Source organism: Chenopodium album, chromosome 2, assembly GCF_948465745.1.
Source record: "Chenopodium album chromosome 2, dcCheAlbu1.1, whole genome shotgun sequence".
Taxonomy (NCBI): domain Eukaryota; kingdom Viridiplantae; phylum Streptophyta; class Magnoliopsida; order Caryophyllales; family Amaranthaceae; genus Chenopodium; species Chenopodium album.
The window spans coordinates 30,396,267-30,415,544 of record NC_137835.1 but is presented as its reverse complement, the minus strand read 5'-3'; the positions used below and the strand labels follow the sequence as shown (position 1 = coordinate 30,415,544).

Below are 19,278 nucleotides of genomic sequence, written 5' to 3'. Positions count from 1 at the left end.
GGAAAGCAGCATCAAACATATCAATCAAGGAGATACTTGCCAAAGATACACATACAGAGCAGGAAACAAGATAAATCAAGAAGATCTTATGCATTTCAAAGATATTCTGAATATATTTGTAAACCCTAGAGATCCCTAGATATAAATAAGAAGAATTAGACATTTTAACAGTTAGGTACGTTCGCATATACATAAATATAAACAATTTGCTCTACTTTTATCTACGGAACTGCGTCCCTACTGAACAAGGAGGCCTATCCTTACTTAGTATTGTATCTCTAAACTCATCTTCTTTAAATAATTGAATATTTACTGCTTACTTATTGATTACTTGTTGATTTATTATCGTTCTTAGTTGTTTCATATGCTATTGGTAGAATGATTGTTATTAACCCTCAAACCTAGCAAATTCTTAAATGTCCTTATTGAGATTTGCCTAAACACTACAGAACTTACCCCTGCTTCGCTCAATCTGGTGCCATTTATCCCCATATTTGGCAGCCTCGGAACCCGCCTCCCGGTGATCAGAGGCACCACCTCTATCCCCACATATTTGGAGGACCCTTCCTTGATCAACCTCTATCTTGACATCTTCTTTCGTAACACCGGGAAGATCAACTATAAAGACATGATTCTCTGGTGTTTCTTTCCAATCTACTGGGCTGTTTAATACAGGACATGATTGAGCTGCCCAATAACATGGATCCCAATTCTTAAGTGACATGTTCTTCATGTTTTCTACTAAATTGCTCCCCAATGACATATTTTCAGCCTTACGAAGAACACAATCTAGAATTTGTTAAAGTTGTGAAGTATTAAAACTTTTTTGTTAGTATTATATTTGACAACTTGAATAGGTTTATAAGGAGGAATTCTATTTATACAAGTGATTATCAAAGCAGTGTAACAAGTCCTGAACTTTCTTGACCATTCTAGTTGTTGGTAGTATTATTAAATTTAACAAGGTTAAGGTGGGGTTGAAAATGATAAAATAATGGATTAGAACATAGAAAAATGGAGGTAGTATATTCTATATTGTATCAAATGTAATAGAATTGATATGTAACTAGTACAAGATGTTGTAGGTATTGAAAAATGGTGTAAATATTATTGTAAGTTGAACTGAAACACGGCTTATTTAAAGTCAGGTTCGCTTCTCTGTTGGGCCCGTATTAATATACGACCCAGTATACGTAGGGCACCAATCCAAGATCAAAGAATTCCGCAAAATAGACAAAACGGCTTGATTGGAACAAACAAGGAAAGCAGGATCAAGAGTGAATACACCTACAGAACAGGGAACAGAATAAATCAAGAAGACCCTCTACATTTCGAATATATTCTGAATATCTATGTAACCCTAGGAATCCCTAGGTATAAATAAGAAGAGTTAGACATTATAACATTCATGTACGCTCGCACATAATTTAATATAAACTGTTATTCTACTCTTGTCTACGGATTTGTGTCCCTACTGAACAAGGAGGCTTGTCCTTATTCAGTATTGTATCTCTGAACTCAATCTCTTTGATCTTATCGAATACTCATTGCTTAATTATTAGTTATTTAAAGCTTTATTATCATTCTTAATTGCTTTATATATTATTGGTGGAATGATTGTTATTACCCCTCAAAACCTAGCAGATTCTTAGATGTCCTAGCTGAGATTTGCCTAAACAATTTGGCGCCCACCGTGGGGCTGATAATCAATTAACCTACCAATTCATCAAAAGCCGAGACAATCACCATGACTGGACAACCAGTACCCTTTACCATTGCTGAAATCAATGAAGGAATGAACGCATTCCGTCAAACCTTAGACTAACAAAAAAGCCAAATCGAAACATTATTGGCCCAAAAGGTCCAAACCGAAGCCAAACTCACCAGCTTAACCAAACAAAATGAAGCCCTCCGTAGCCAAATACAATCAATTGCATCTAAAACCGTTAACACCAGAAAAAGCACTGAATGTATAGCCATGCACCTTGATATGTCTGGAACCTTCCACACCCCTAACGGGGAAAAATGATCTAACAACAAGGAATTTTCCCTAGAACTAGATTCACTGGATGCAGGATTTATCAAGAAGGATAGACAAGAAGGAGCTGAGCAGGGAAAAATAGAGAAGGTAGTTAAGGAATACCTCAAGGCATTTGAGGCCAAGATCGCCAAAATCCCTAGAGTGCCAAAGCCCATGGAAGAAGAGGCAGCGGATGGATATATAGAGTCTCCTTTCTCAGAAGAGATCGCCATGGTAGAAGTGCCAAAGAGGTTTAGCACGCCCAACATGGCTATGTACGACGAAACAGCGGACCCTGATGAGCACGTGTCCCTCTACAAGCAGAAGATGATGACAAGCTCAATCATGTGCAAAGGCTTTGGAGCCACATTGTCAGGTCCCGCCCTAACTTGGTTCATTAATTTAGATAATGGGACAATTCGATCTTTTGCAGGAATGGTGAATCTATTCAAGATTCAATTTGCTAGTAGCAGAAAAATCGAAAAGCAATCCTCAGATCTGTACCGTGTTGTGCAAAGACACGGAGAATCCTTGAGAGACTATCTTAACAGGTTCAACAGGGTGAAGATTGGGATACACAAATGCGATGCTCCTACAATAATTGAAGCATTCAGAAGAGGGTTGTTGGACCATAGTGAGCTCTACAAAGAGTTGACCAAATATCCCTGCACGACCTTCGAGGATGTACAAGCCAAAGCTATGGCTCAGGTCAGGTTTGAAGAAGATGTCTATGCAAGAAAGACCCCGGAGCCAGATCGCGAGTCAAGAAGGAACAACAATTTTCCCAGGAGAGACCATCGATTCAAACCGTATCAGCGCTCCCGCTTTGATAAAGGATCAATCAATGTTGTTGAAGAAGAATTCTCAGACTGGAGGGAAGATCCTGAACTCCCAACTAAATTGCATGAGTATTGTTTCAATGTTAACCCTGCAGGAGTAATTAGGACCCTGAACAAGATGGAAGACACCGTGCAGTGGCCTAGAAAGAGTGACAGGCCTGGAGAAAAGAAAGACCCATCAAGATGGTGCGATTTCCATTCAGATATTGGCCATACAACCGATGAATGTGTTGCGCTCAGAAAGGAGGTTGCTTACCTGCTGAAGAAAGGATATCTCAAAGAACTTCTGTCAGATAGATCCAAAGCTCCGGGAAGGGAAAAAGAATCAAAGCAAGGAGGCCCCCCCACCTCCTCCTCCAATTGTCAAAACCATCCGTTTCATATCAGGAGGGTCAGAAGTATGCGGCTTAACATATTCAGCAGCGAAGCGGCATGCGAAGGAAAGCAATAAAGATCAGCCCGACAGAAGGGAAAAATCAAAAGCGGACATTCCCATCATGTTTGAAGAGAGCGACGCAATAGAAGGCCATCATGACGGTCTAGTGATTTCACTCCCAGTTGGAAATTGTATGATCAAGCGAATCCTTGTTGATAATGGAAGCTCTGCAAACATCATCATGCTTGATACCCTGAAACATATGAACATCGACGAGAAGAACATCATCAATAAGTCAACAATGCTAGTAGGATTCAGCAGGGAAACCAAGAAAACAAGTGGAGAAATAACATTAGCTACCTATGCGAAAGGAGTCAACTTACAAGTCAAGTTCCTGGTGATGATTGACACTTTTTCATCATACAATATAATCCTAGGCAGACCATGGATACATGAGATAAAGGCCATCCCCTCCACGTACCATCAAATCATCAAATTCCCTACCAGGTGGGGTATCCAAGAAATCAGAGGAGATCCTAAGGAAGCCAAGGAATGTTACAAGATCGCACTAAAAGCAATATCTGCAAAAAAGAGTTCAGCATAGCAATCAGAGGGTCAGCTGGGCCAAGAGAAATTGAGCATAGCAAAAGAACAGGAAACCACGGAAGTCCAGCTGAACCCCAACCATCCAGATCAAAAGGTCAGAATAGGATCAGAATTGAATTCAGATCTCCGTCAGCAAATTTATGACTTCTTGGAAGAAGAAAAAGATGTGTTCGCATGGACCCACGAAGACATGAAAGGCATCTCCCCAGATGTGATCACTCACAAACTGAACGTAGACCCAATGCATACACCAGTAAAGCAAAAGAGAAGGAAATTTGCGCCAGAAAGGAACAAGATCATCAATGAGGAAATTCAAAACCTATTGAAGACAGGGAAGATCAGAGAGGTGAAGTACCCAGAATGGCTTGCTAACGTGGTGGTAGTCAGAAAAAAGAATGGAAAATGGCGAATCTGTATTGACTTCACAGATATTAACAAGGCATGCCCAAAGGACCCGTTCCCTTTACCTCACACCGATGCCATGGTAGACGCAACAGCAGGGCACGAGCTGCTATCCTTCATGGACGCATACAATGGGTACAATCAAATCCTCATGCATAAAGACGACAAAGAAAAAACCGCTTTCATCACTAGTCAAGGAATCTATTGCTACAAGGTAATGCCTTTCAGATTGAAAAACGCAGGAGCAACATATCAAAGGTTGGTGAACAAGATGTTCGAGGAACAAATTGGAAACACAATAGAGGTTTACATAGACGACATGGTAGTTAAATCCAAGAAGGTAGATGATCACGTCAGAGACCTTAGAGAAGCCTTCGCCATCCTGAAGCAGTACGGCATGAAGCTAAATCCCACGAAATGCACATTCGGAGTACAGTCAGGAAAGTTCCTAGTGTACATGGTTGTGCAAAGAGGAATAGAGGCTAGCCCAGATCAAGTCAAAGCCATCCTGGACCTGGAGCGACCAAAGTCTAAGAAGGATGTACAGAGCTTAACAGGAAAAATTGCAGCACTAAACAGGTTCATCTCAAAATCTTCCAACAAGAACAGAGCCTTCTACGAAGTCTTGAAGAAGAACAAGGAATTCAAATGGGAACAAGAGCACGACGAAGCATTTTAGAAGCTAAAGGAGTATTTGGCCAACCCATTGGTACTCTCTAAACCTAAGGAAGGGGAGCCCCTCCAATTGTACCTCGCAGTGTCAGAAGGGACGGTCAGTGCAGTCCTCACAAGAGAGGAAGACAAAGAGCAATTTCCCATCTATTACGTAAGCAAAACCCTACTCAGTGCAGAAACGAGGTACACATCCTTAGAGATAATTATTTTAGGCTTAGTTACTGCCTCAATAAAGCTACGCCCATACTTTGAAAGTCATGCTATACGAGTACAAACCAACTATCCCATCAAAGCCATCATGAGAAAGCTAGAAATGTCAGGGAGGATGGAGAAATGGGCCCTACATCTGAGCAGGTACGATATACAATACGAGCCCAGGACTGCAATCAAATCACAAGCCTTGGCCGACTTCGTAGCAGACTTCAGCCCAGCCCTTGAGGAAGAAGCACAGAAAGAAGTACTGGCATTACAGGAACCAAAGGCTACACTGAAATGGACGCTCCATACAGATGGCGCAGCAAACATACGTGGTGTAGGCCTAGGAGTGGTACTGACATCACCGCAAGGAGATAAAATAGCACAGGAAGTAAGGTGTAATTTCAAGGCCACCAACAATGAAGCCGAATACGAAGCACTAATAACAGGGTTAACTGTCGCAAAAGATATGAAGATACAACACCTGGAAGTAATTTCAGACTCTTTGCTCATGGTAAAGCAAATCAATGGGGAATACGCAACAAAGGACGCCAGGATGACAGCTTACCTAGAAGTCACATGGAAGCTCATTAAGGAATTCAAGATAGACCAGGTACCTAGAAACTTGAACACTGAAGCAGATGCACTGGTAAACTTGGGATCAAATATTAACCCAAAAAAATTTGGAGCTATCCCCCTAGTGCACGTACTCTCTCTAGCCATTGAGAAAGAATCAACTATGAACGTCTACGAAGTTTAATCAGACTCTATAGAGGAAGAGGACGGTAGCTGGACAAAACCACTGAAAGAGTACCTCTTAGACAAGACAGTACCAACAGGGAAAGTAGCTGCTCAAGCACTCGCCCTGAAAGCTTCAAAATATTGCCTAATCAGCAACGTACTCTTCAAAAAGTCTGTAGCAGGTCCCTTCTTACGATGCTTAGAGAAAGAAGAAGCACGTCAGGTCCTACAGTCCCTACACAACGGAGAATGCGGAAATCATTCAGGAGGAAGGAATCTAGCCAACAAGGCTCTAAGAATGGGATACTATTGGCCCAACATGAGAAAGGACGCTGCAGAATTTGCCAAGAAATGCTTAGCATGCCAAAAACACGCACCTTTGACACACAGACCGTCAGAAGAGTTACATCCAACGCTGACGCCTTGGCCATTCATGAAATGGGGAATGGACATAGTGAAACTACCCCCGTCATCAGGGCAGAGAGTGTATTTCTTAGCAATGACAGACTACTTTTCAAAATGGATCGAAGCAGAAGCTTACAAGGAAATCAAGGATAAGCACGTCATCTCATTCATCAAAAGAAACATCCTAAGTTGATTTGGAGTGCCAGCAGAGATCATTACAGACAACGGGTCTCAGTTCATCAGCAACAAGACCACGAAGTTCTGTAAGGAGTGGAACATCTCCCTCATCATGTCCACACCGAGATACCCGCAAGCAAACGGACAGGCAGAGTCAAGTAACAAAGTCCTTATAGGCAACATGAAGAAAAAACTAGAAGGAGCGAAAGGGAAGTGGGCAGATGAACTACCCAACATACTATGGGCAGACAGAACAACTCCAAAAGGCGCCACAGGTCATACCCCATTCTCATTGGTGTACGGATGCGAGGCAGTAATCCCAACAGAAGTAGAAGTCCCTACAGCAAGGTACGGGTTGAAGACAAAAGAAAGAAACCAAGCGGAACTAATGCACAACCTGGACACAGTGGAAGAATTAAGGGAAGACGCAAAAATGAGAATGGCAGCATACCAGCAAGAAGTAGCAAGGTCCTTCAACAAGAACGTCAGGGCAAGAGTCTTCAAATTAGGAGATTGGGTCCTCAGAAAAATGTACGAGAATACTAGAGAAGTAAACGCAGGAAAACTAGCACCCAAATGGGAAGGACCATATGAAATCATCAAGGTAGTAGGCAACGGAGCCTACAGACTCAAGAACGCAGAAGGAAAAGAGGTACAAAGAAGTTGGAATGCAGCACATCTAAAACTCTATCATTTCTGAAGAACAAAGGTACGTAGTTATCATTTCAATTTCGTTTTCTTTTTTTACAAAAATACAAAATACAAAAAAAAAAAACAAAAAACAAAAAAAGCAACGAAAACACAAAAAAAGAAGAAAAACAAAAAAACCAAAAAATCTCCAACAGCCAAAGGCAGCACGACAGGTACTCTTCTTCATCTAAACTTTGTCAATTCAATTTATATTCACTACGAGTACTGACTTTGGCATCGGAGGGCCATTGGGGAAACCCACGGCCACCCCTCACCCAATTCTGTTTTACAAGGACGAACAAGCTACGCTACCATACAAAGCAAAAGAAGGCGACAACCACCTATCCCTACAAGAAGCGCCAACAAGGCACTATCAACATAAACATGTAAGAAATATTACGTACGTAAATAAAACTGTGATGCAATAAGAAATACAGGCACAACATAGCAAAAGAGGTAAAAATACTTAGCAACAAAATAAGCAAATCATCCAGCTGCAACAAGGCAGCACAAAAACAACACAAATTATCTAACTGCACTAGAGCAGTAAAAACAAACATTCTCCAAAAAAAAAAAAAAAAAAACTTAAATATTGTTCACAACTAGCAGGTGACATAGCACCATGGAAACTAATTCTCCCCAGTGTTATCAACAGGGACCCTCTCTTCAGCAACAGACTTGGAATCCTCAGGACCATCCTTCATATCCTCGTTCATGGGAGAATCAACCTCTTCATCAGCATAGGCTAGCAGCAAGGTACTAGGAGCAGCAGTCCCTGCAGGGAAAGTTTTCTCAAAGGCAGACTTCTCAGTATCATAGTCCCATGCCCCATGCTTCCCCTGCTGGTAATCCTCCATCATCTCTAAGCGCGCCTATCCAAAATAATAACTAGCCGCATTAAGAGAATCGTTTGCAGCCTCCTTCAGGGTACCCTTCAACCCATCCCGATCCGCAAGGCACTACTTGTACTTGGTCCTTTCAGCCTTCAAAGCATCAGTGGCAGCCTTATACTTATCAACAGGGGCATCACGTTCCTTCTTCATAACATCATAAGCCTGAGTGAACTCTGACACCTTGCTCAATACACCAAGGCACGACTGAAAACTCTGCAAAATATCACAACAAGGTCAGGAGACGCAAAGGGGCACCCAAACTGATTTTCTGATTTTTTAAGGGAGTATACTATACCTGGAAAGACCGCGCGACATCCTCTTGAGAAAGGTCATCGAAAGTCTGTGAGGATTGGCGCTCCTTGAAAGCTGGGAAGAGCAAGTTATCCACATGGGGAGCCAAAGAGTCATAAGAGAAGTCAACAGCATCAACGTCAGCAGGGATCTCAAGCTTCCTGTTAAGGTTGGTACGAGGAGGAGGTGGAGGAGGAGCACTCCTTAGAGGCTTCACATTAGCTGGAGCAAGGACATCCTCTGAACCCTTAAGAGAGGCCCGCGACCTAATGCGACCCAAGATAGAAGAAGAACTAAGTAGTTCATGAGACCTCAACGACCGGGAAGTATCTACACATTGCAAAAAAAAAAAAAAAAAAAAAAAAAAAAAAAAAAAAAAAAATTCAAAAGGGAATACAACAAAAAGTACCAGGTCTATAAGAGACAATAAAACAAATTATACAACAAACTTAACAATGCATACAGATCAGCCCATAAAGAAAAAGCAAAACAAGAGGACGATAAAATTTCCAACAACAACATAAAGAACGTAATCGATATACCACAAGCAGATTTGCAATAAAGAGCAGCATAACAACAATGTGTAGGGATAGCAAAAAAGGAAAACAAATCTTGAGACATAGCAGGAACAACTCATAATCAGAATCGTCCAGGGACTCTATATGGATAACTGCCTCAGGCTGCGTCAATTTGATGAAAGATCTCTCGTCCGCACTCAACTCGTACAACTTATCAACCAAAGATGGAGATTGAGAGCGCTGCTTCAACTTACTCACTGCAACCATCAAGCAAATAAGCACAAATCAATAAAGAAGGAAAGCAAAACACAGGAAAACAGGAAAATAGAATACCTTCAGCCTCAACAATGTCAATAAAAAAATCACAATCATCACCCAACGAATCAATCCTCACAAAGAAAAACTTGTGATACCACTTCTTGTCAAACGCCTTCTCCAAGTCAGTCACCAAAGGGCCAACACCATCCTTCAAACGGAGACCAACCCTACCCTTACCACTGGTCCTAATAGTATAAGGATAGCATAAATCCCTCACATCAAGTTCTATACCAAATTTCACACTCAGCAAGTCAAGAATTCTCAAAACCCTCCAAGTTTGGGGCAATAACTGGCAAGGCGAGACCCTAACCCTAGACAGAAATTGACGAACAAGGGGAGAGAAAGGGAAGGTATGCCCAATCACAAAGGGATACTCGAAAAAGCACACCCAACCAGGGGCAGTCCAGTCAGCTCTTTCCCTAGAAGATGGAATTTTTATCACCACTCCATCAGGAAATCGCGCAACTGCAACAATCTTTTGAACCTCCTTCCTTGTCATAGTGGAAGGATAAACATCCTTAGTAGGGAAAACATTCCGCGCAACCAAAGTCAGCTTCTTCACACCTTCATCCACCCCAGCAAACAGCACTCTTACAGTACCATCCATCATAAAAACGCAAGAAAAACAAAGAAGCGAAGAAACAGAGAAGAACAGAGAAGAGAAAGAAAGTACCTCATGAAATTCGAAATTTGGGCAAAGAGTAAAGTGATTAGACATAAGCCTGCACACCCAATAAATACCGAAGAAAGAAATAAACCGCCCTTCACGGTTACCGAAGAAATTTCCTTAAAACTGCCACCACGTTCCTTATTTTTGTTAACCGTTGAAATAATTTCTAAAATTCGAAAATCCTTCAAACGACTTCTTTAGGTAATTTTCACCTTCAACTCTTGAAAATAAAAATTAGGGGCAATTGTTGGGCCCGTATTAATATACGACCCAGTATACGTAGGGCACCAATCCAAGATAAATGAATTCCGCAAAATAGACAAAACGGCTTGATTGGTACAAACAAGGAAAGCGGGATCAAGAGTATCAATCAAGAAGATACTTGCCAAGAATACACCTACAGAACAGGGAACAGAATAAATCAATAAGATCCTCTCTATTTCGAATATATTCTGAATATCTATGTAACCCTAGGAATCCCTAGGTATAAATAGGAAGAGTTAGACATTATAACATTCATGTACGCTCGCACATAATTCAATATAAATTGTTACTCTACTCTTGTCTACGGATCTGTGTCCCTTTTGAACAAGGAGGCTTGTCCTTATTCAGTATTGTATCTCTGAACTCAATCTCTTTGATCTTATCAAATACTTATTGCTTAATCATTAGTTATTTAATGCTTTATTATCATTCTTAATTGCTTTATATATTACTGGTGGAATGATTGTTATTACCCCTCAAAACCTAACAGATTCTTAGATGTCCTAGCTGAGATTTGCCTAAACATTCTCCTTGTTTTAATTGAACATAAATTGTTTTTATCGATTATATTAAAACTTGCTTCTACAAATTAAAATATAGTATTATCACCGTCAATCGTCTTCCATTTACTACTCCGTATCAGTAACTTTTGTCATTTTTTAAATGCAACAGTTTAACTCGTCTAAAGTTTAAGGTGGGTGAGTTGAGTATCAAATATTATGCTTGAGGTGTTTGAAAGTTAGGTATGTGAGAGAATATAAATAATACTTCGTAGCATAAAGAGTATGAGTATGGGTGTAGAGAACATGAAATGAAAGAGATATTATGCACTTGTATCAGTTGTATAGAGTAAGGTAAAAAATGTTACAAAAAAACAGTCATTTTAAAAAAGTTATACGAAGTACGAAGTTTGTATTAAAGATGATAAAGGGAGTATGTCTTACATGTTACAACATTTTTAAATTTGACAAAATACATGTTACAATAATCACACATCCAACTTTGGTTATTTTGTTCATTTATAATTTACAAAATTCATGTAAAATTTGTTCAATTTTTTATCCAAAACTTAGGATTTTATACAAAAAAGGAGGGGTAGATAAGATTTGAATCCATAAGTTGTAACTTTAACCAAAACTAAAAACTTAGGGCTTGTTTTGTATCGCAGTAATTTTCTGCTTTTTGTTTTGTTTAGTTTCAGTTTTTTTTTTATTTTTTTTTTTAAAATAATATGATATAGTACCCATGTTTTTTTTAGTTGACATATATTCCTTTTTGGAAAGTTTTTGTTTTTAGTTAAGAGTCTGTTTTTTTCACCTTATTTACACTTATACATCATGTGTAATAAGTTCTAAAAAGTTCAGTCTGGATTTAATAAGTTCTGTAAGGGTTACCCAAGTACAAATTGCAATTAAAACAAGTTTTAATAAGTTCTAATAAATTCAGAATAGTTCGGGTAATTTCACATAAGTAAAGAGAAGTTCAGATCAGTGAAAATTAGATGAATAAAACTCACCCTAAAACATACTCCCTTTGTTGTTGTTTTTTTTTGGCATCTGTTTGACCGACACATTTGCCGAGACACAACTTGACTATTAATACATTTTATTATCTATTAGTAAAAATTGTAGCAAAATCAATACTAATAATTTAAAACAGGAAGTTGGAAGGACACTCGTCATCTTCCTATTTTTCATATTTAATTTTTTTTTATTTGACCAAAATTAAAGGAAAATTTGCAAATCGCAGCCATTTAAAGTTCAAATTTTGCAAATTGCAGCCATTTAATTTTTTTTTTTTGCAAATTGCAGCCCAAAAGTTCGTATAAATTGTAAATTGCAGCCCAATTCAACTTTTACATCGATGTACATGTTGAAAAATATTCGGTTAAGGTTTTAGGGGCCATTTTAGCCCTTAAGAGTCCAAATTGAGCTTGAAATTAGCAAAAAAATAACATAAGTGTCTCGTTTTGCGTAACAAAAATATATCGATTTGTTGAAAACTGTAAAAATGAGACTCTTACATTATTTTTTTGCTAATTCCGAGCTCAATTCCATCCCCTAAGAACCAAAATGGCCCCTAAAACCTTAAACGAAGATATTTTGACATGTTAACAATAAAAAAGTTGAATTGAGATGCTATTTACAAATTTATACAAACTTTTGGGCTGCAATTTGCAAAAAAAAATTTAAATGGCTGCTATTTGCAAAATACAAACTTTAAATGACTGCAATTTGCAAATTTTTCAAAATTAAATCAACTACCTTTCATTCCCATATATACTACATGTCTATATACCTTTTCAAAGATATTTATATGCATATATACCCAAAAAATTATTAATTACCTTTTATTACTTACTTTGACAATAATTATTACTTACTTTTTATCTTTCCCATACAAAACACACATACACCCAAAAAAATCATTATTTATTCTTTTTTTATACAATATTCTCTACTTTTGATAATTCTCATACAATATTCTCTACTCCCTCCGTCCCTAAATTACATTCCTACTTTCCTTTTCAGGGTTTTTAAAATTCGATTCCCACTTTCCTTTTTTTATTACTAAGTGAATTTTTTACCAAATTATCCTTATTCTCCAAATTTATTCCCCAAAATATCCCCAAATTATCCCTAAATCAGTGTGATGTGGCATTACTATAATTACTTTTCCGTTTGGCAATTAATGGCTGCACAAAAACCATAATTTGATTAGTCCATGTGAAAAATTGTAATCCATGTGCAGGGGACATTTTAAAGGGAGGAATGTTATGTATTTACAAATACATAACAATGATTAAAATATTCTAAAAACACATGGTAGAGAGAGATAAGAGGAGAGAGAAGGAAAGAGGGAGGTTTGAAGGTGGACCTCATTTATTTTTTGGTCAAATTATCTCATGTGATGGGGGGACCACATTCTGATTGTTTCACTGTAAGCTTATATAATACCATTGAATCTTTAGTGGTACTATTTATGTATAAATTTGGTACAACTGAATGCATATATAATACCAATATATGCATACATAGTATCATCGTATACTTAGTGGTATTATTTGATCATCCAATGACACCACTCTCTAACATATATGTAATTACAAAATTGTCCTTTGTTATGCATTTTTACATGCATAACATTCCTCCATTACTACTTTCTACCATGTGCAGTACAATAAATGAAATTGATTGGTCTTTTTATTTTTCATAAACAAATGTGATTGGTCAATTTTCTTTTCAAATGATTGATGACATGTGCAAGCATTTAATATCATCCTGATTTGTTTTATTCAAAGATAACAATAAATGTCTTGTAATTCCTATTGTATTTTCTAATCATGGGTTTTCAGGTTACTCTAAGTTTCTAGATTCCCGTGTAAATTTAGAAATAGAAATGTAATTTAGGGATGAAGGTAGTACTTTTATCTTTCAAATGTAATATTTCACTACTTCCACCATTCTTCTTAATTATCGTTTTTTTAGAAATAAGCACGAAATAATGTGACAGAGGAAGAACTATATAATACACTGGAAATTAGCGAAGATTAGCAACAATTAGTGAAAATTAACTACCTAGCGTCGCGATTGATCCATATTGTTCCACGATTTTCACGTAAATCTAGAACTTTGTTGCGCTTTTGCTTTCTGACTTCTACCAACGTTATTTTTTTTTTTTGGGGTAAACATGAAATGCATGAATTAAGATATAAAAGGATCTATCACACTTGTTAAGCTGTAATACGTAGGGTCTCGAATGTCTCAAACGTGAAGACGCAATATCTCACCTATTCTCTACTTTTTTTTTGTTTTTTATTTGGATATTACTTTAAACTAAGACGCACCAACAATATAAAATAAGAAGATTAAATTTTTTTTAGTAGTTTAACAAAAGGTCTAAATATTACTTTTCAAAAAAAAAAAAAAAGGTCTCAATATTAATGAAAAAAAAAAGACTTGTTTTTTTTAAAAAAATTTATAGGTCAAAGGAACATTACCACCGTACCACGAATAATACTATATTTGACTGGTCTTCTAAAAATAAAACCATCTTTCGATTATTTCAAACTAAAACGACATTTGACAGACAAATACTAAAAAATTGAATAAGAAAACCATTTACTTGTTAAATAGGTTGTGTCACGGTATTGGTTAGAATTGTTTCAACAAATAAAATATTTTTTAAAAATAATTTTTTTTAAAGAAAACCCTTCTCACCATATCAACTCATCCCTTGCTGGCCAAATCCCCTTTTCCAACTAACATTGGACAACGCCCTCCCTCACCTATAACCCTAACCTCGACCTTCCTTGCTCATCGGTCTTTGCAAATTACCCTCGACCGTGGTCTACTCAATCCCCACCCCTTTCCTTATTGTCACCTCTATCCCCACCCCGACCTAGTCCTTGAACCTACTTTCATATGATCTACCCCGACCCTACTTTCCCCCACCCCGACCCATTTCTCTATCCTCTTCCCTCATCGGTTGGATGGTGGGGTCTCGAGAGGTTTCAGCCAGGATCGGTTGGTGGATAAACATTGGCCATGATTATAAGGAATCTATATATATACTATACTAAAACATGGTACACTAACTCCAAGACTGCACGTGTCCCTATCTTAATTTTTAATTTTATTTTTTTCACATAAATAATTAAAAATCATACTAATAAATAGTCTATGTGTAATTGTGTTTATTATGGTAAGATTGATCGTCAAATAATATTATTCATATTATATTCTTATATATTTTTAGTAAAGAATATGTAAATAATATTCTTCATCTTTACTAAAACAATAAATTTACTGTTCACCAACTTTGGAAATAACATCAAATAATATTGTTCATGGTATATTCTTTTATAGTTTTATATGTATTTAAATATATTATTGCTCATGCATATATCTGAAAAAGTCATTGTATAGTACCATACAAATACCTACTTAATATTATTACCATGCAAATATCTACTCAATATATAAATATATTATTTAATATTATTTTGCTTAGAAACTTACTAAAATATCTTTTTATTAGAAAATATATTTTCTTAAACTAATAAGCTAAGAAATTATACATATATATCTTATAAGTTTAGTATATATTTTCTTAAAATATAATTAAAAAAACATGTATAATATATATTTTCTTAATATATAATTAAAAAAAAATCATAAAGTGAACATAAACTTTCATATGTGGCTGGCCACACGGTGTGGCCAACCACAATAATCACCTCCAAACCTTAATCAACATTGGCCACCATCACCTCCACCCCATATATACCTCCATCATCTCCGTGGTCGTCTTCGTCTTTACTGGCCTAATCAACCCGACCTCCATCATCTCCGCCATCATCTTTGTCTTTGTCGGCCAAATCAACCTAGAACTCTAACGGCGCCGTCGTCTTTGCCTTCTTTGTCGCGAAAATTGCCAGCCAAACTAACCTCCGCCGTCGTCTTCGTCTTCTTGGTGATGAATTGCAGATCGATTTGAAGAAGATTGCGGTGAATTGCGACTAAATTCGAAGCTCCAAACCCTTATATTTCCCTCAAATATCAACAAATCATTCAGGTACCAATTCATCATTTTCATTCCTATTTCCTCCATACAATAAGTTTTCGCGGTTGAACTGGTGATCTCCGCTATCATCTTCGTCTTCTTTGTGGTGAACTGCAGATTTGAAGGAGATTGCAAAAATTGCGACATTAATGTCTTCGTAGGTGAGATGCGTGAGATAAGAGGTTGTTGCGGTGGTCAGATGGCCTGCGATTGATGCTGGTTGTGAGGAAGGTGAGGTGGTCAAGTGTGGTGGAGGAGTGGTGGTTAGGTGCACTGGAGTTGTTGTGAGGTGCAAAGGTGGTAAGATGTGTGAGATGAGATAGGTGCAACAAGTGGTGGTATGAGGGAGTTTAAGGCTTTGAGGTGGTGTAGGATTAGGGTTTACTTACATGGTTAGGGGTTACTAGGGGGGTTAATACTTAATAGGTCCGGTCAGGGGTTACTAGGCCTGGTCAGGGGTTACTTGGTCCAGTCAGGGGTTACTTGGTCCAATCAGGGGTTACTTGGTCAATTTAGGGGTTGCCAAGTGGGTCAAAGATTACTTGGTTGGAGGGTTTACTAGGTTGGTTGGGTTACTTTGTCATTTGCTGATTTTGCACCCTACCGCATGGTGCGGCTAGCCGCACTAGAAATGCATTGTAAAGTGAAATTGTAAGAAAAAAAAAATCATATTTCAGTAATGTACTCAATTATACAGAGTACTATATAATCTTTGTCAAATAAATTATATTTTAAATAAAATTATATGATTATATGAATCTTTTGACTAACGTTACTGTTTTGGGTGTTTTTAGTCCCTCGGGAGAGTTACACCTCGAAAACTGGTCCGGTACGGCCTGTACCTGCAAAACAACGAAGACTCCCGGTGGTTGGAGCTCCGCCTCCGACGATTAAGTTAGAACGTGTTTGGAGATGTAAAGAATGCGAAAAAAGTGAAGTGAGATCTTCTCGGATTCTGAGATCAGGTGCTTTCTCGGATGAGAGAGAATGTAGGGTAGTGTAATAAATGAATGTGTCCATAAAATAAGGAAAATATCCCTATTTACAGGGTCATGGGAATACGTGCTCATTAGGTCATTCTAACTTAATGGGCTACGCCGTTTTGCGGATTTCTCGGGAATTGGGCCTTGAAGGCCGCAATTCTAGCTGAAATCTTAGGCTGACACGTGTCAGTTGGTGAGTGGCCCATCACTACTACAAAATTGGCCAAAGAGACCGGTCCAAATTAGCCAAAGAGACTGCCTTAGAGGCGGTCTCTAGCACAACTGTCTCTTTGGTAAAGAGACTGCTTTATTAGAGGCGGTCTCTAGAATGAGAAAGCTAAGACCGCCTCTTAAATACAAGCGGTCTCAATTTTTAGGAAATTGAGACTGCCTTTATAAGAAAAGCGGTCTCTGTTTTAAAAAAACTGAGACCGCATGTCTTAAATAAGCAGTCTCTTTCTTGAGAAAAGTGAGACCGCTTTTCAACTCAACGGGTCTCTTTGGTCTCATTTTAAATAAAAAAAAATATATATTTTTTTTTTTTATAATTACTCGTACAATTCATCGATATTAACATCAATAATAACTGATTTAATTTTATTTATTTATTCCATTATTAAATCATAAGTAAAAAAATAATTCTTGTATTTCATACACTCTAAAAATTATGTACATTTTACAGATATGAATGAAAATTCAATACACAAATAAAAATAAAATTTTCCGAAAATGATGACTATAAAATTCCCAGATCTTCTATTGCAGATTTCTTCAGTTCAAACTTGAAAATTGAGAGATCGTTACCTACAACCACAAATACAAACACAAATATTATTATCCTGAAAATAAAACATAATAAGGAACAGATTGAAAATGAAAAAACAAACATTTTAAAACGAGATATAAAATAAAATTAGTTTACAATAAAAAAAATATGAGAAATTGTTCAATTTAACTAACGAAATACGAGAATTAGTTTAAAATGATATTGAACACAAAATCAAAGCAAGAAAAATATACTAATATCAATGACAACATAATAAAGAACAATTCGTCAAGAAATTCTCAAAGGAATAAAAAAAATACCAGAACTTAAATGTAAAGCGCTAAAATCGAAATTGAAAATGGAAACAAAAATTTGAAAATCAAATGCAAAATTAATAAAGACGAAAATTACTAGATCTGACTAAGAAAGGTGTTTTTAAATGAAAATATCATAATAAATTGGCGAAAATAGGTTTTGAAACAAAAACATTTATAAGCAAACAAACAATCTAATTTCATGGCTAAACAAAAATTCGAACAAATTATTGTTTTTTAACAATAAAAAAGGATGTTAAAAGGCAATAATTATAAGAAATTTAGATTTTTCATCAAGAAAAACCGAAAAGGTGAAGATTAACACTTAATAACGAAAAATAATACAAAACTCACCTTGGCAATATAGATCTTGAAATTTTGAAACAATAGAGTGAAGATTGAGAAAGAAGTAAATGATGTAAATTTCATTTTATTTTGTGCGAGATTCGTTTGAGAAACCAGAAAAATGAGGAAGATGGACCGAGATGAGAGGAGAGAGAAGAGAGAGAAATAAAATCAGAAATGAAATGAGGAGGGTGAAGAACGGCAGAGGACAAAGTGAGAAAGTGAAAAAGTTCTAGCTAGGGTTTGGGACTTAATTAATGGGCTTGTGGCTGCCTACGTGTATATGGGAAAATAAATTCGAGAGACCTGTTATTTAGAATAACGGGTCTCTCTAATTTCTCACATTTAAAAAAAAAAAAAAAACATTCAAGAGACCGGTTATTATAATTGACCGGTTTCTTGGTTATTACGTGAGACCTATCATCTAAAATGTCGGGTCTCTCTATATTCCTCGATTTTTTAAAAAAATCCCAAGAGACCTATTTTCTTTAATGACGGGTCTCTTTGATGTTTCGAGAAACCTGTCATCCAAGATAATCGGTCTCTCCTCTATAAGAGACCTGTTATGCACTTAAGCGGTCTCTTAATTTGGGTCTCTTTGGCATTTTTGTAGTAGTGCATGTTCTATTTGTCCAGGCTTGACACGTGTCCCTTTCTAATTAGGCCACGTGTCTAGGGTAATTTTACCCTAAAAATTTGCCCCTTACAGGGTGACGTGGCAGGCCACGGGGCGCATGTGACACGCGTCTCCCCATGGGTGGTGATCAGTAAAAAGACTGTTCAGCTTTTGAGGTGTGATGGGGATGCCTCAGTTTTCACCTTCTATAAATAGGGGTTTACCGCCCCTCTTTCTCCCACATCTTTGACCATTCTTCAAGTCTAGAGAGAGAAAGAAAGCATTTTTCTAGAGAGAGAGACTCTAATGCCGCCTGTAGTTGATTTCTCAAGCTTCCGTTTGCCTTTCCATTGAACATAACCGTTCACCGCTTGAGGATGTTTTCAAAGTTTCAGAGTTAAACAAAAAGGTAACCGCCTCTCCTCTCTTCTAGTTTTTTTACGGTTTTTCCATTTGTGTAAATATGTTTTCAAATAAATTGGACCCTCCATCAACACACATGGAACTGCCTAGGTCATTCAGCGGGTATCCTAGTACAAATCGGGTGATGATATTTGATGAGTGTCATTTATGTAACACCCTAGAAATTCCTTTCCTTTAAATACCCAT

At 37.3% G+C, this 19,278-nt stretch overlaps 4 protein-coding genes and 1 long non-coding RNA gene across 5 annotated transcripts; 4 read left to right on the top strand and 1 right to left on the bottom strand.

The window, feature by feature from the left end:
- Nucleotides 1–2,251: 2,251 nt before the first annotated feature.
- LOC145571114 (uncharacterized) lies at nt 2,252–3,310 on the top strand. Its single transcript, XM_081630201.1, has 2 exons — nt 2,252–2,396; nt 2,454–3,310. The coding sequence occupies exons 1-2, from the start codon at nt 2,252–2,254 to the stop codon at nt 3,308–3,310; spliced, it is 1,002 nt and encodes a 333-aa protein (XP_081486327.1).
- Nucleotides 3,311–3,356: 46 nt separating this feature from the next.
- On the top strand, nt 3,357–3,839 carry LOC145571111 (uncharacterized). Its single transcript, XM_081630196.1, has one exon. The coding sequence runs from the start codon at nt 3,357–3,359 to the stop codon at nt 3,837–3,839; it is 483 nt and encodes a 160-aa protein (XP_081486322.1).
- A 1,392-nt stretch (nt 3,840–5,231) lies between these two features.
- LOC145571100 (uncharacterized) lies at nt 5,232–5,873 on the top strand. Its single transcript, XM_081630189.1, has one exon. It carries the CDS (start codon nt 5,232–5,234, stop codon nt 5,871–5,873), a length of 642 nt encoding a protein of 213 aa, XP_081486315.1.
- A 744-nt stretch (nt 5,874–6,617) lies between these two features.
- LOC145571095 (uncharacterized) lies at nt 6,618–7,136 on the top strand. Its single transcript, XM_081630184.1, has one exon. It carries the CDS (start codon nt 6,618–6,620, stop codon nt 7,134–7,136), a length of 519 nt encoding a protein of 172 aa, XP_081486310.1.
- Nucleotides 7,137–17,256: 10,120 nt separating this feature from the next.
- Nucleotides 17,257–18,281, bottom strand: LOC145584960 (uncharacterized). Its single transcript, XR_014100470.1, has 2 exons — nt 18,063–18,281; nt 17,257–17,432 (listed from the first exon to the last, which is right to left on the bottom strand). It is a non-coding gene; the product is annotated as an uncharacterized LOC145584960 (long non-coding RNA).
- Nucleotides 18,282–19,278: the final 997 nt, after the last annotated feature.